This window comes from Ictidomys tridecemlineatus, chromosome X (genome assembly GCF_052094955.1).
Source record: "Ictidomys tridecemlineatus isolate mIctTri1 chromosome X, mIctTri1.hap1, whole genome shotgun sequence".
Taxonomy (NCBI): domain Eukaryota; kingdom Metazoa; phylum Chordata; class Mammalia; order Rodentia; family Sciuridae; genus Ictidomys; species Ictidomys tridecemlineatus.
In genome coordinates this window covers 108870369-108888202 of record NC_135493.1, presented here as the reverse complement: position 1 = coordinate 108888202, position 17834 = coordinate 108870369, and the positions used below count along the sequence as shown (strand labels likewise).

The following is a 17834-nucleotide window of genomic DNA, read 5'->3' as shown; positions in this document are numbered from 1 at the left end:
AAAAGTAATTTATCTGGGGCTGGGGTTGTGGCTCAGTGGTAGAGTGCTCGACTAGCATGTGCAAGGCCCTGGGTTTGATCCTCAGCACCACATAAAAATAAATAAATAAGATAAAGGTATAAAAAAGGTAATTTATCTAAATTCAGAAATTTACAAGGGTTGTTTCAGAGTATGAATTTAAAAAGGGGGGTCAACAGCTAAAGAAAATTAAAAGGTTCTAGATATGAAAGAAAATATATATATAGTAGAAGGAAGAAAATGTTTCTGGGTAACAAAGTCTTTGTGTGATGAAATAAACAACATGAGGATCTAAATAAATGATAAGAAAGTTTGTGTAAGTAAAGGGCAATTTCAACAAGTTTATGTGTAACTAAGTTGGTTATTACGTATGTGGAACAATCAGTTAAAGCTATTTAAGGTTTTTCCCTAAGGTCAAATACTAATGGACTAATATAAAACCAAGGTTTAATCTATATGTTAACCTGACAAGGATTTCTTAAAACATTAATTTACTATAAACATTGCATCTATCAAGTTTTATTCTCTAGAGTAACTGGTCTTAAAGAAATTAGAGTTTATCCAACTCTGGTTAAACAACTGTTATTTTAGGTATTATACTACATTACAGAGTCTAAATTTTTCTTTAAAAGCTAAACTTGGTTAATATAAAAAACATCAGTATAGCATACTAAATATGTTCATGTTTTCCAGGTATACCAGTCTTTAAAGCAGGAGGTCTAAAATAAAAAAACATTTTATAAACTGAGGTTCTCCAAACTAAAGTTGTCTGTAATGGTAATTTTAGACTTATAAGAATAAGAAATTTGGCTGGACACAGTCACACGTACCTGTAATCCCAGTAGCTTGGGAGGCTGAGGCAAGAGGATCCTGAGTTCAAAGCCAGCCTCAGCAATTTAGCGAGGCACTAAGCAACTCAGTGAGACCCTGTCTCTAAATAAAATACAAAATAGGGCTGAGGATGTGGCTCAGTGGTTGAGTGTCCCCCGAATTCAACCCTGGTACCCACCTCCCCATAAAAACAAATTTAATTGGGGATTTATGTATATCATTTCATGTTGTGTAACTGAACCTAAATCTTATATTACTTTTTATACTGGGGTAAAATGTAATATATTTCTAAAAGATAATGAGAGCCTAATCTATTTAAAGATTAATATCATGAAAGCATTTTGCAACTTTTCCTTACAAAATGAAAGTTAAAAGCTCTCTCAGCCTTTCTTTGATTCATGTTTTAAATGTGATGTTATATTGTGTTAGCTAATGTACATATAGACTCAGGAAATAATATGTGTAAACTTTGTAAAATGACATTTAAGAAAGAAGCAAAGATCAACTTCAGAACTAGAACACTTTACCTAAGATTTGTGAAAAACCCTACCTTACTTGAGATAAGGCTCTGCCTCCCACCTTACTGCATGTTAGAATGGCTCCAAAATAGGCCAGACTTGAGCTCATTTAAAGTTGTGTTCAAAAGATTGATGTTTGTTGTAAAGATTACTGTGATCTCAAACAGGGGATATAATTTATACCTCAGCCAAAATTCAAGATAGCTATTACACAAATGGAATATGTTTTCACTCTTATTAATTCATTATGTATTTTCCTTGTAAACTCTATAACTGTTGCTTGTTAATGTTTTGCAGAGATACTGCTTAAAGAACAGTCTGGGTTAATTTGAGATAATAAGCAATCACCTACAGGACAGATAGGATATAAAGCTAATTTCCAATGCTAACATTGGATCCCAATTAAATAATAGGAGTAGATGACTGTAAAGTTATAGACACTGAAGTTAAAGTCCACTACTGTTACTTTAAGACTGGTGAAACTGCCTTGCTAGATGTTTAACACCAAGGCTCAAAGATTAAGGTTAGGAAAAAAAAAGGCCAAGAAAAACAATATTTGGCTCCTGCCCTCTGAGTTAGCCTGAACCCAGAGAATGAGAGAACTTCCCTAAGGAGCTTTGCAAGTCTGGGCCACATGACCTCCTGATCAAGGAGATTAATGAGACCACTAGAGAATGGAAAGCCAATCAGTGCACCTGCTGAAAAGAGGAGGGTCATTGGAGAAGGGAGATATCCATGATGCTTCCAAGGGAAGCCACCTCATCAAGGAGATGGCACTAAAAGAGCTAAGAAGCTCTCTTAAGTTCCCTGAGACTGACCCCTGTGGAAACTCAGCTGACTCTTAACAGCAGATAGGAACAAGATCAATTTGAGCAGCTTGGTCTTGAACACCTAGCAAAAACAGTTATAACAAAAATACAGCCATACCTGGGCACTTTAAAAGAAAAACAATAATTATTTTAAGTATAACTTAAGTTGTACACTTGTGTCAGTCTCACAGCCCTGATGTCCCCAAACTTCTGAGATTTATGCTTTGCAAGGCTCATATTTGCCCCTGCCTACCAAAATTAAACTGACCTCTGTACCTTAATTTTTTTTACTTCTCAAACTGACATTTAACCCCACAACCAAAGCCTACCCATTCCAATAATGGCACACACTAGAATAGGAGAGTCCCCAAATTATTCCCATACTCATAGGGCTAGAAACATCCACCAGGATTAACACAGGAACAGTGGGATTAGGAACCTCTATTCACTATAAAAGTAGTGAATAAAATTCACAGGTTATTGCAGATATTCAACAGATCACTGATTGGGTACCAATTTACAAAATCAATTGGACTCCCTGGCATCTGTCATCCTATAAAACCACTCAGGAAAGAATGCTATTTCTATATAAACCAATTGGAAGTGAATAGTGAGTCTCAATATGGGAAATCAAAAATCATCATCCATCTTAACTCTTCCCTTCATAAAAAATTCCACCCCACTGCATGTGTATTAAATCCCTATGTTGTATTATCTTGGCCCATTCAAATACAGTATAATGCTTCCCAAAATATATATTATGTTAAATGTGAAGACCATATGTTGCAGCACTGTATTAATCAAACCATATGGAAGAACCCAGAACAAACTGCTGTTCTTAAAATGCCAATAGCTATCTATCTCCCTGTAAAATTAAAAGAACCGTGGCAGGAAACACCTTCAGTAGTATTCATGCAAGAGTTGCTAAGACTTGTAAAGCACCAGGCTAAATGATTTATTGGGTTGTTAACAGCTGGTATTATTGGTCTGACTAGCATCATTGCCTCTACCTTCATGGCACCAGTGGCCTTACCCAAGAGGCCCAAACAACACATTACCTTCAGCAATTCCATAAAAATTATACTGAAACCTGGCAAACTCAAGTACATATTGATCAGGAAATTCTGAGTAAAGTCTAGAAAATAAAAGATTCTGTTATATGACTGGGGGAACAAATACAAAATTTATGGTAGACCCAGGGACTTCAATGCCATTATAATATTACTCACTTTTGTGTTACTAGAGTTCCATACAATGAAACTGAGGTTCGATGGCAAAGTGTACACAATCATATAATGGGACTTAAATCATTTCACAATGTTTATTTAGATGTATTAAAATCACAATCTCAGGTCCAGGACATGCTTAATGACAAAACATATAATTTTGATAATGAAGAAATTTGGTGCAGAATTTCTTCCCTTTACCCTTTCAGGTACTTTTCTACACATATAGCTGGATTATTAGCCCTAACTATACTATTACTTGTATCCCTGTTCTTGTTTTGCATAATTTGCCGAGCAGGATGGAAATAACTAAACCACCAGGAAAATATGGTTCCGAGGTAAATCATGCTTGCTATGCTCCAAAGGAACTGGATCACTGAAGTCATGAGAATAACATCTCAAATCAGATTGGGCCTTAATTAAGAATAACAGAGTCCTCAGATATATTACATGCCAAAACCATTTTCCTAGCACTAACAAATTAGTTAATCTTCACCTTTCATGCTAGAATTATTCTCCTACCACTAGTAAGCTAGTCTTCATTTTAGATGCTAAAATTGTTTCCCCTAAGCTAACAAACCAGTTCATCTTCACACATTGTTATAATGTTTTTCTTTTCCCCATTTTTAGTTTTACAATTTCTTAATAAAGTGATCAGCTCAGCCACAACAGCTGGGAAATATCTCAGAGCATCTCTCCTCCCACCACTCACTGCCTGATCTTCTGGAGCAACATAGAGAGAACTGACATTGCTCACAATGGCTTCAGAACTTCCCCCACACATCCCCCTCTGCATGACCTTCATATTCACTTCCAGGACTCTGATAGGAAGCCCCTCTTCCCTACATCACCCCCTCCCAGCATGAAGCAGTTAGAGACCTCGACACCCAATTTCCTCCTTCCTTTCAGAGTCTGGAATATTAGATATGGAAAATGACAAACCCCAAATAGTGAGACCTAGGTAAAGGAGAGTGAGAAAGAAAGCCATACATTGAGAGCATTCCCAATACATTCTTTCCCACTGATAAAACAAACCCTGGGGAGGAGGTGTCCATCAAACCTAGAAAGGTAGTCTCTGGGAAGAGGCCAAAGCATTAATCCTTCCCTAAATAAATCCTTTCCACATACCAACCACTGACCCCAGGCCCTCAATATGGTCCAGTAAGATAAATCCCAGAGACTGACCAGTGATCCCACATTCCCTCCCATTTCACTCAGTAAAACAGACCCCAAATTCTTGAGTGCCCAAACTGACATGCTTATTAATTAAGTCACTTCTCAGTATAACCTACATAAGCCCAGTCCTCTCCTTTGTTTGGGGGCTCATTTTCCACCAGGAGAGTGGGTCCATTCCCATGGGTTTAATCCCATTCCTGAATAAAAGGCTGAGATGATCCATGGACTTTGCATTGGGCCTAGTCTGGTCCTTTTGTGCTAACACCCTAGACCTTGCCTCCCTCACCTCAGGGTCTCACTGAATTGCTCAGGCTGTCTTCAAACTTTGGATTCTTTTGCCTCAGCCTCCCAAGTAGCTGATTTCATTACTAAACATGGTGCATTTTGGGATAAACCCCAAACTGAAAAACATAATGCTCATGGTACTGGGAATAGTTATCATTATGACCAGAGCAGCATGCAAGGATAGAGAGTGGAAATGGAAGATGCACACACAGCTGTCATAGGGAAGTCCAGATAATATGAATATTGTATTAGTTTGCTTTTCAAATCCCCCTAAGGTCTCAGACAAAGAGTCGGAAAAGGATTCAGAGTTGGATAAGCACTTGGAATCAAAGGTTGAAGAAATTATGGCGAAGTCTGATGAGGAAGGAATGCCTGATCTTGCCTACGTCATGTACATTTTGTCTGCAGAAAATACCTCAAATTTACCTCCTGAAGGAGGTCTTGCTGGCAAGTGCAATATTATTGAAGCTGTTTATAGTAGACTGAATCCACATAGAGAAAGTGATGGGGCCTCTGATGAAGCAGAGGAAAGTGGATCACAGGGAAAATTGGTGGAAGCTCTCAGGCAAATGAGACTTAATCATAGTTGGAAACTACCAATAACTTCTGGAGGAGATATTGACTAGTTACAGGCTAGCTAAAGTAGAGGGAAAAGAAAGCCCTGCTGAACCAGTTGCTGCAGCTACTTCCTCAAACAGTGATGCAGGAAACCCAGTGACAATGCAGGAAAGCGATACTGAATCAGAAAGTGGTCTTGCTGAATTAGACAGCTGTAATGAAGACACAGAACAAAGATGAGTGGTGGAAAATATTACTTTTTTGGTAATATTTTTGTGATCTTTGATTTGGTGATTTTTACTTAGGAAGTATAATGTGTACATTTATATAACCATTTTGTTATTTGAATCTTGGAAAATTAGTTTTATTATATTCAAATAGCCTTGTTTTTTTAAAAAGGCCTTTGCATATATCTTTATAAGATAGTTTAAAATTGACTTTTATAGTATTTTGAATTTAATTAAATTATATGTCATTTCACCTTGTATGTAGGCTACCATTTATTAAAGCCAGTAGTAAAATTAATATTTGAAAGGATTAGAAATGACTGATTAGAGAGATTACTGTATGTTGTGGAAAAACTTGTTAATGTAGAATTATACTGCTTATTTTGCATATTAGTACATTCACAGCTTTGTAATAAATTTGTGCTTTCTTTAATAATTTTAGTTCTTAAAAAAATGGCTGATGCTGGCCTGGAATTTTTCTTTCAAGGTTGATGATTTGTGTTTTGTTTGATTTGTTTATATTTAACATCTCTGTAGTTTTAGTTTTAGAAGTTGTGAGATACTGGGTATGTGGTTATTTTTTCTTTCTCTTTATTTTTTTGAAACATAAATTTTGAAACCTATGTATTATTCAAACAGCTTTGGTTTGTATAATCTGTATTGCCTAACTACACACACCAAAATGTATGTCAACCAAGTGTTTAGAATAACATTATAAGTGTTTAAGCCCAAATAAAGCATGTGATGTGGAATAATCTAAAAGAAAGAATAAAATAGCTGGGTAGAGTGGCACATATATATAATCCCAGCAACTCAGGAGGCTGAGGCAGGAAGATTGCCAGTTCGAGGCCAGCCTGGGCCATTTAGTGAAACCCTGTTTCAAATTTAAAAAACAATTTTTTAAAGGTCTAGGGATGTAACTCAGTGGTAAAATATCTAAGTTCAATCTCTAGAACCAAACATACACACACATAAAAATAAAATAAAAATTTAAAAGGCCCTTTGTAGTCACAGGATCCAATGTATAAGTATGTATTAGAAATACTAAATAAACCAAGAGTGGTAACACACACCTATAATACCAGCTATTCAGGAGGCTGAGGCAGGAGTACCACAAGTTCAAGGTCAGCCACTTAACTAAACTCTGTCTCAAAAAAAATTTTTAAGAACTTGGGATATAGCTCAGTGGAAGAATGCTTGTTTAGCATGCATGAGGCCCTGGGTTCAATCCCACAATACTGCAAAAAAAAGAAAAAAGAAGAGAGAGAGAGAGAGAGAGAGAGAGAGAGAGAGAGAGAGAGAGAGAGAGAGACAGAGAGACAGAGAGACAGAGAGACAGAGAAATAGAAAACAGAAAAAAATAGAGAAAGAAATACTAAAATAGTACCAGTACCTCCTAAGCTGTCAAGATCCTCAAGAATCCTGCCAAATCTGTGAAATAAAGCAAGCTATGAATTAAATGAAAATCATGAGGCACTTTAAGGCAATAAAAATCAATTCTAAAATCATTTGTGGTCATAGTTACACAATTCTCTCAATATACTAAAAACCACATAATTACATAGTTTATATAGGTGAATTGTATGCTTGTGAATTTTCTTAAAATAATTATACAGAAAGGAAATAAAAATAAAAATAAATAAAAATACATCATGTTACCTTACAGTGTTTTGAACAGTTAAATATTTCTCTCGTAATTCAGGCTCACTACCCAAAGGCAAGAGAACTTCAATATAACTGTCCTTCATTCTCCTAGGTGGCAGTTCCTTCTGTGACTTAGCCAAAAAACTGTAAAGTAACTTCCTTTCCTCCATTGCTTTCACATGGTCTCTGAGAAGAAAAGATGAAACTTTTTACAAACAAGAGCAGCATTATCCCACAATTCCAGTGATATCCAGGCCAGTCAGATACCATCAAAGGAGGAAAGAAGGAGTCTGGACCTACTTCATCTCTTCCTTCCCTTCTTTCCCTCCCACTACTTGGTGAAACTGAAATTTTCTGGTAACTTTTCTTAGGTTTATAGATAAGAAAAACATACTTAAAAGTTATTCAGATATATCCAAATGGATCATATATTCACCTTGATCAAAGAGTTTATTAAAAGAATATAATATTTAAATCAAACTAAAAATACACAGAGATGGACAGATAGTCTATATGTGAGATAAAGAATAGCCTGTTCCCTGAACACCAGGTTGCCATTTCTCACTTTGAAAATTCTCAGATTCTCTGTACCCAGGCTGGCTGGCTGGATGGCTTACTCTCTTTCTCTCTCCCCCTCTCTTCTTCTCTCTCCCCTTCAATTTTATGAATGAGAGACTAAGGAGGGAAAATGGACTATATCCAAATGAAGTATGAAAGTAAGAAAAAAAGGTAAAGAGGAAAATAACATGAAAAAGAGACAAAGGAGAGGAAAAAGAAGAAAATATTTAGGAGGAAAAGAAAGGAGAAACATAGGAATAAAGAACTGAAATATTCACAATATTATTAACTAATATGTCTAATTATTAACTAATTATTATTAGTTATTAATAATTAGTTATATTACTAATTATTAACTAAGATGTCTTTCTAAGCTTAACTTATGAAGTATTATTGCCAGAATGTTTAACCTGCAAAAAATATAGATATAGAAACAAGTTAAATGATACCAAGGAATCCCAGAATAGGGAACATTCTCAAAACAAATGGCTTGGTCTCTTTAAAGTCAAACAAATGGGGGAAAAGGGGGAGGATAACTGTCATTTGTTCAAGATTAGGGGAGAATAAAGTTGAGGAAATCTGAATGTGGATGACTATTACACTACTGGAGAATTACTGTCTATTTTATTACGTAAGAGAATGTCTTATTTGTTAGAGATACATAAAGGCTGATCTTGTCAGCCAATACATGTATATTGGTAAATTTGTATTGAATCCAGATAGTGAGTATTCATTCCTTCTACTTTTCAGTAAATTGAAATTTTTCATATTGAAATTTTTAAAATGTGTCATTCAGCCAACTGCAGTGTGTTACCTATAACCCCAGCAACTGGGGAGGCTGAGGCAGGAGGATCACTAGTTTAAGGCCAGCCTCAGCAACTTATTGAGGCCCTAAGCAACTTAGTGAGACCTTGTCTCAAAATAAAAAAATAAAAAGGGCTGGGGATGTAGCTCAGTGGTACATATTCCATAAGCATGTAAAAAATGTTGTTATGAGAATCAGTAAGGTAATGTACCTGAATGCACTTTGAAAAATGAACACATGCAAATAATATTATTTTATGACAATGTTGCATCAATTTATCATTGTACTAAAATGTTAATCTTTTCCCCAATTAAAAAGCCTCTCAACCTATCTCCAAATGCAGGGTTTCCCATCCCTACAATAGGACTATCAACTGAGTCCAAATATAGTGTAACCTTTGGATGAAAGAATGAATGAACACAAGAGTACATACTTCCAGTTTGTAGATGCTCCTACTATCTCCCGCAACTTATCTCGAACTAAAACAAAAATGAAGAGGTTAGTCTATGAAACAAAGAAATATGAGAAGTAGATTATGACAATGAGCTTAAGAACTATGAAAAGCAATTCATGCACTCAAGACTTTAAGACTCAAATTCCTATTTAATACCTTAACAGCTCAGAGAAGGAATCAGGCCTCTGCTCCCTGAAAATGTGAAACAACTATACTATCTTCTTATTTCAAATAAAAATATCTTTGTGCTAATCATTGGCATTTATATAAACAAACAAAAAATGTTAATTATTCATCCAGTGGGGTTTTATCACTATCAGGAGTCAAGTCCCTTTAAGATGGAAATATTTTGAACAGGATTCCCACTCATCCTCATATAGGCAGTATTATACCAAATTATTTGGTTCAGGAGCCAATAGTAATATTCATATCTGATATATATAGCTATACATAGCATATATGCACATATATGCTAATTGTTATTATATATAAGTATATATACATGTATACTAATATACATTTATTACTATGTATATACATACTAATTGTTAGAACAGTTAAGCCAGAAAAATTAAGCAAAGATGTAAATCAAGGTAAAGTTAAAAATGCAATTTAATTTTAGTTAATGCCCACTGTGCAAGAGTGAATTAGCTTAAAACAAAATGTAAGATCATAACAGAAAAATTGACACTAATTACCACACACACCATGATTCACATGTACTGATGAACATGCTATATGGATAAAGGGAAAATCAATTAGATAATCAGCAGTAACTCAAAACTAAAAAATAAGTCTATCATATTTCATATATTAAGTTCAGGAGGTTTTTTAGCATTTCAAAATATATATTCCAGTTATGGAAAATTAACTTAAAATTATCCTTGGTCCTTCAATAACTAAATGATCAAAACCAAATATGGTTAGATTAACACGGACTTTAACTTTCATGAAAAAATTGTACTGTTTTCTATGAAACAATTGTATAAACGCCACAAATTTGGTACACACTTGAATCACAGTTAAATCATAAAGAACTGCAAAAAATGATCATCAGTAAATAAGTCATTTCTATTTTTTTCTTCTTGAGTTCCTAAATAAAATAATGGAGATATAATATCCCAATGTAAAGAAAAATTATGCTCACTGACATGAAATGATTCTTACTAGTTTAGTCAGTAAGAAGAGAGGCAGGTACTGAGGGGTCAAGAAGAAAAGTAGAATTTTAAAATTTTATTAACATATTTAGTAAATATACACACAAATTTACTTAGACCCTTTAATGAAGCCACAATTTTAACTATAATGAATATTCTAAAGGTAACCCATAGTTGGTATATCATATTAGTAAGTGAACTCTATTAAGCATAGATTAATAGGGTTCCTCTAAGAAAACTATGGACTACAAATCATTAGTTGGGACAACTAATGAATCCACCTCTTATTCAAGCATTAGATCTCTCCCATGTCTCTTCCATGACTTCAGGACTTACAGTAAATAGAAATCATTTAAGTAAAATAATTCATTCCTCAAGGCTCCCAGAAACAACAACTCAAATTCTAAATGTGATTTCTACCCAAAGTAATTTTGCAGCTATTGTAGTCATTTTATAAACGAGATGTTTATGAAACATCTACCTTTAATATGTGTGTCTCATTAGCCCTAAACTAGCATCCTTTACCCCATTCAAATAAAAGTAAAACAGGGTTTTCTACTGCGTAAGCATAAAAGGTCAACACCCATGCTTGCCTTCTTGAATGTGGAAGATTCCCTGTTTCCCAGGATCCTGGGATCCTTGAGTCAGTCCTCTGCCAGGAATAAGCAGCTCTTTGCTCAAGGCACAAAGCCTGTAAAACAAGATAAAACATAGTTAAAGTTAGTTCCAGGGCTTCTCCCCTGGCAATCTCAAAGACCTACACCTCCTCCAGAGTATCTGGCTATACCACATCCTTAGTATATACTATCTTAGAGGAATCTGTAGTTGTTTCACAAGTATATACATATTTGCATTTAAGGGTAGTCTATAACTCCTCTCTCCAACTAGAATAAATATTTCTTTTTTAATTCGTTTTAGTTGTCCATGGACCTTTATTTAAATTATTTATTCATATGTGTTGCTGGGAATAAAACTCAGTGCCTCACACATGATAGGCAAGCACTCTACCACTAAGCTACACCCTCAGCCCACTAGAACAAATGTTTCTTGAGAGCAGAGAAAATGATCTAATTATATACAAAAAATAAATAACAGATATGAACCAGTTTTAAGGATATAATCTTGCTCTTTCAATTTTATTGGCTTCAGAAGCCCAGAATTGATTTGGTAAAAAACTGAGTAAATTAATTTTGAGGAGTGTTAAGCAGCTGCTTTGGCTGCACTGGAGGAGCAGAGAGAGCAGCGGAGCCAGAGCAGGACATGGGGAGGCCAGCATGGAAGGATATGTGGTACCCATCATAAGTTCCTAAGAGTTGAGTTCCACATAGCCCAGCAGCACCATGAAATTTAATCCTGCCATCCAAGCTGTGACCTCAAGGCAGGGGATGCAGTGATCTGAAGAATGCAGCTGCTGGGTTCCTTCACCTCTCCCTTCACTGCACTGGTGCTCTGCCCCACTGAGCTCATCAAGTGCCGGCTACAGACCATGTATGAAATGGTGACGTCAGGGAGGATAGCCAAGAACCAGAATACAGTTTGATCTGTTGTGAAGACTACACTTAGGAAGGATGGCCCCTTGGGCTTCTACCATGGATTCTTGTCGGAAGCCGCTCTGAAAATATATTCCCTTATATCCTAAGGAAGAGATACTGAACAATTATTGTGCCCCACAATAACTTGGGCTTTACCTCCACTAGGATAATGAGGCATGGCTCCAGGTGTAGGCGTCACCCAGTGGAGTTGAGTTACACTCATCTATTCCTTTGTATTCCTCCCCCTTTGCACTTTTTGGGATAGAATGTTCCATGGAACCTCTCCTTGTGGGTCTCCTGTATAATAAAGAATTCCAGTGGCTCTCTCTTTTTCCATGGACCTCTAAGGTTGGAGAGCCTTCCCAGATTTTGAAAAAGTACTTCTGGGTGTTTGTATTTTCTGTTTGCTATTTTCTTAAGTTATTGGAAAAGTCACATTTGTGAACCTAGCATAGGTCACCAGCTAGGATAGATGGCAATAGACCCTCAAGCACTTTACTTGGAGAAGTACTGGGATATTTCTTCATCTTTGGTGGCTATTAATTGAGCCGGTCGTTTTTTGCATCAGTGATGGAGAGCAAAAGATGAACTAGGCCCTGTGTCTTTGGTGTTAAGTGGTGGAATTGGTGGAATTTGCCTGTGGCTTGCTGTGTACCCAGTGAATGTATCAATCCAGAATTCAAGTTCTTTCCATGTCTGGAAAACAGGAGGGATTTATCAAAACCTTTCTAGGTGTTATGAAAAATGAAGGAATAATGGCCTTATATTCTGGACTGAAACCTACTATGATTCGTGTGTTCCCTGCCAATGGGTCACTATTCTTGGCCTATGAATACAGCAAGAAGTTGATGATGATCCAGCTGGAAGCATACTGAAGTGTCCTGGTGGGCCTGGATCCAGGCACAGGCATTTGAGGACTACTGTTCATCTCAGGGTTTCACAGAGTATAAGAAGAATATGGACTTATTTTGAATTCTTGGGAATTTTGTCTTTGTCTTCCCTTCTCCTACCCTAAGTCTTAAACTTTATGGAAGGACCTCTATTTTACATCATATAATTTCTGCCCACATTGTATTGCTCTTACTGTTGATAGTATATGCAGGGTGGCTGATGGCCCTGTGCATCTAACTTGAAAGGCTGAATATAGTTTCATCAGGGCATTATTTCTGCATAAATTTGTATGTATACATGCTTCTTGGATAGTTATAATGTTAGGGGAAACATAATTTGGTTTCATGTTTAATCTCAAATATCAAAAAACCCAGAGGTGACCATTTTTCACTAAATGGTTAAAAATGATTGCTTAAACCATTCTAGATGTGTCTCCAAAGTCCACTAAACCTGAGAGGTTAAAGTTTACACATGGGACCTGAAAACTAAAATATCCATCTAGATTTTAGTAGAATATACCTGCATACTGGTGTGGCTTCAACATTCTTGATCAAGCTTCAGAGTAGGCATCTGGGATTTTCCCAAGAAGCTTTACTCTTAAAATAGTGCCATTCATTTTCTAGGTGGGCTCACATTCCACACTTGACTATGTTTGGTATAGCCTAAAAGATGAGGCCTTTGGGAAGCAGTGGTGGCCTTCACCAACTTCCCTTTTTCTCCTTTTCCAAACAGTTTCCCCTGTTCTGGGCCGTAGATTGAGGAAAGGGCCAGGAAATGGGCTATGCTGTGCTATTTGATGATATCTGACAGCAGCTCTTAACCTAATTCCATCTCTGGGTTGAATTATGGGATGTTCTTTTGGCCCAGATCCAGGGCTGCTGGTCGACTTTGGACCACCCATTGTCCTCTCTGCCTCACCTGTCAGAAGTCCTTCCAGGAACAGAGAGTGCCAAAGTCAAAAGAGGCCTTTGTTCCCTCTTCGGTGATAAAGTAATGATATTTATGGGTGAAGCCTTATTCTCTCAGAACTAGAAAGAATTTTGTGCTTATATTTCACAGTGAATGATGGCAGGACTGATCAATCCTAAAGTTTACCTTAGAATCCACAATTATTTGCTTTTTCAGTGTTGGAGCCATCTGCATTTGGGGCTGGCAGTTTATGAATTCTAATGAGCATACATGGAGTGTGAATTTACAAAGCAGTGTAACTTAAGAAAAGCAATTTTATTAAAGTAGGTGGTATGTAATACATGTTCCAACCAGAACAAAAACCACAGTTCATCTGATCCCCATAGATTTGAGATGGGCAGCTATGGTATAAGAGGGTCATTCTTGTCACCTCTAAAGTCAGCCTTATCATTCTATGCTACTCCAAGACCAGCAGAGCACTCTCGGTAAAAAGTGTTCTTAAACAGCCTGTAGAGCCAAAATCAGGAAGGCTGACAATTTTAATGAGTCTTACCTTGTATGTCTGTCCCTGTGGGCAGAATGTAAATGCTGGGCAACACCTCCAGTTTCCTTCAGCTTTCTGCTATCAGCCAAGCCTCTGTCAACTCTTAGCCATGGTATCAGGAGAATAGGGTCAGGGAAGCAAGGTACTACCAAATTGGCAGGGTGGAGAGCCAGGGACATTTAGGGTGGGGATTCTTGTCATGCCTGATGTGCTCCAGAGCTAGAGCTGGTCATTCATTTACCTTTTCTTTATGAGTAAACCATTTTTTCTACTTTTCTCTCCATACAAAATTGCTCAGTAGCTACTGAATGGTGCTTCATCTGAACAGGCATGAATTGCAGCAGAATAGAACATGGGATGGGCTTCTAAGCAGAGAACTGCTTTAGAATCCACAGCCTCCTGCCTGGTGCCCAGGAGCTAGTCCATGTTAGCTCTTTAGGCAGTAGATCTTCTCACAGGCTGTCCCCTCCTCCAGCCACACCTCCCCTGCATATAGTTATCTCCTGATAGCCCACCCATTCAGCTACCTGCCTACAATTACCACCCAGCTAATCCACATCAGTGGCCACAGAGTAAAGAAGCTAACAGCCTGACCATGCTGCTTATTAGCTTAGTGACTTTGGGTAAGTTATCTAACCTCCTAAAGCCTCAGTTTCCTCCTTTGTAAAATGAGGATAATAATAGTATCTATCCCCTAGAACTGTCATAGGGAAAAAGAAGGTAACCACATACTAAACATTTAGGGACATTCTTAGTATACTGAGAAGTCCTCAGAAACTTTAGATATTATTATTCCAGGAAGCCAGGTTTCTCCAAAGTCTCCCCTATAGGTCAAAGAGAAAGACCCAGAAATTTAGAAAGTAAGCCAGACACTATCATTCACCATCTCTGAGTGCAGAATCAATGGTGACAGTAAAGAAGAGTTGATGCCAAAAGCACAATAAGTATACATTGGAGAAAAGATAGCCTCTTCAACAAATGGTGTGAGGAAAACTGGAAATCCATATGTAGCAGAATGAGATTAGACCCCTATCTCTCACCCCGCACCAAACTGAACTCAAAATGTATCAAAGACCTAGGAATTAGACCAGAGACTCTACATCTACTAGAAGAAAATGTATGCCCAGCACTCCATCATGTCAGCCTAGGAATTGACTTCCTCAACAACACTCCTACAGTGCAAGAAGTAAAATCAAGAATCAATAAATGGGATGTTATCAAAATAAAAAGCTTCTTCACAACAAAGGAAACAATCAAAAGCATAAAGAAAGAGCCTACAGAGTGGGAGAAAATCTGTGCCACCTGCACCTCAGATAGAGCATTAATCTCCATGATATATAAAAAATTCAAAACACTTTTAACACCAAAAAAAACCAGTTAGTAAATGGGCAAAGGAACTGAACAGACACTTCACAGAAGAAGAAATATGAATGGTCAAAAAATATATGAAGCCAGGTGCAGTGGTGCATGCTTATAATCCCAACAGCTCAGGAAGCTGAAACAGGAGGATCACGAGTTCAAAGTCAGCCTCAGCAACAGCGAGGTGCTAAGCAACTCAGTGACACCTTGTCTCTAAATAAAATACAAAATAGGACTGGGGATGTGGCTCAGGGGTCAAGTGCCCCTGCGTTCAATCCCCTGTACCCTCCCCCAAATGAAAAAATGTTTGACATCTCTAGTAATTAGAGAAATGCAAATTAAAACTAAACTGGGATTCCATCCCACTCCAATCAGAATGGCAATTATCAAGAATGCAAGTATTTTAAGAGCTTTGTAATGTTTTGAACAACTAATAATAAAAAAAAGAAGAAAAAAAGAATGCAAGTACCAATAAATGTTGGTGAAAAATATGGAGAAAAAGGTACATTCATACATTGCTAGTGGACTGCAAATTGGTGCAACCACTCTGGAAAGAAGGATGAAAATCCTCAGAAAACTTGGAATGGAACCACCATTTGACCCAGCTATCCCGCTCCTTGGTCTATATCCAAAGGACTTAAAATCAGCATACTATAATGACACAGCCACATCAATGTTTATAGCAGCTCAATTCACAATAGCTAAAATATGAACCAATGTAGGTACCCTTTAACAGATCAATGGATAAAGAAACTGTGGTATATATACACAATGGAATATTACTCAACAATAAAGAAGAATGAAATTATGGTATCTGCAAGTAAATGGATGGAACTAGAGACTATCATGCTAAGTGACATAAGCCAATCCCCAAAACAACCAAAGGCCAAATGTTCTCTCCAATATGTAAATGTGAAAAACAATAAGGGGGATGGGGGGACAGAAGTACTTCGGATTAGGCAAAGGAAATGAAGGGAAGGGACGGAGACTCTGACATCTATAACTTCACATCACATACAACCACAAGAATGGGAAGTTATACTCCATGTATGTATGTCAAAGTACATTGTACTGTCATGTATAAGTAAAAAGAACAAATAAAAAAATTTAAATAGAGCTTGGGTGTAGCTTAGTGGTGGAGCACTTGTCTAGCACATGTGAGGCTGCAGGTTCAATTTTCAGCACCACATAAAAAATAAATAAAGGTATTTTGATCATCTATAACTAAAAAATATTTTAAAAATAAAGAAATAAAAAGAAAAAGAAAGAAATAAAGGAAGGAATTGATGAATGGAGAAACACTTGGGTCAATTTATTTGGAAAAAGATGGTCCTATAACCCTATTCTTTGCATGTAGCCTTAAGAAACTGAAAAATATATTCCTGCAGCACAACAAAGGCATTTTTAAAAATTGAACCTTTTTTAAAAATTGCTGCTTATGGGCTAGAGTTGTGGCTCAGTAGTAGAGTACTTGCCTAGCATGTGTGAGGCACTGGGTTCAAGTCTCAGCACCACATATAAATAAATGAATAAAATAAAGGTTCATCAACATCTAAATTTTTTTAAAAATTGCTGCTTATATCAACTATAAATCAATATAACAAATTATCACACTATAAACATAGCATTCAAGTAATGGTAATTTGCACTACAATTTGGTAATCTATCTGCTGATAATCTGATTAAAAATGGGGACCTCTATGCCAGGGGTTGTAGGAATACATTTTTGCCCTACACAAAATGGTATACACTACTTCAAGAGATCCATACACCACTTCCTTTTAACACCCCATGGGCCTCTATATTAAAAAGTCTAATTAAAACCAATATGAGGAAACTGAGGCTTAATTTTCAGATGATATTCCCCAGTGATGGTCAATTAGCACACTGGCAGAGTCCATATAGAACTCACTTCTTAATCCCCCCACCCAACACATACACATTGCACTTTTCACAATTTCAGGTTATTTCCCTTATATAGAGTCATGCACCACGTGAGGCAAACAATGGGCCACATATTTTAATTTTTTTAAACTTTACAGAATAAGGATACAAAAAAATGAAAGTATTTTTTTACAGCTAAACAACATGTTTGTGTTTTAAGCTGACTGACTCATCCAAAGCAACTTCCAGTCCCACAAGCTCCATTCGTGGTAAGTGCCCTATGCAAATGTACCGTTTTTTAATCTTTTCTATCATATTTTTACTGTGTCCTTTCTTCATTTAGACACATAATATTTACATTTCATTAAATTGCCTACAGTATTTAGTACTGTACCATATTGTACAGGTTTGTATATCATACAGTCTAGATATGTAGTAGGCTATACTAT

General features: G+C 36.7%; 1 protein-coding gene and 1 pseudogene across 7 annotated transcripts in view; one reads left to right on the top strand and one right to left on the bottom strand.

Moving 5' to 3' along the window:
* Positions 1–17834, bottom strand: part of Acot9 (acyl-CoA thioesterase 9) — a 74159-nt gene that overhangs the window by 19372 nt on the left and 36953 nt on the right. For 3 of the 7 annotated variants that reach the window (XM_040270136.2, XM_078035028.1, XM_005334807.5), the window contains exons 2-5: positions 10860–10957; positions 9089–9134; positions 7308–7478; positions 7042–7079 (exon numbers count right to left, since the gene is read on the bottom strand). In XM_040270136.2, coding sequence (XP_040126070.1) covers positions 7042–7079; positions 7308–7462 — 193 coding nt within the window. In that variant the 5' untranslated portion in view covers positions 7463–7478; positions 9089–9134; positions 10860–10957. Of the gene's footprint in view, positions 1–7041; positions 7080–7307; positions 7479–9088; positions 9135–9807; positions 9844–10859; positions 10958–17834 lie in introns of all 7 variants that reach the window. The other 4 variants (XM_078035029.1, XM_078035027.1, XM_040270110.2 and 1 more) reach the window with 2 other exon arrangements.
* Positions 5085–5738, top strand: LOC120890557 (protein phosphatase 1B pseudogene; annotated as a pseudogene).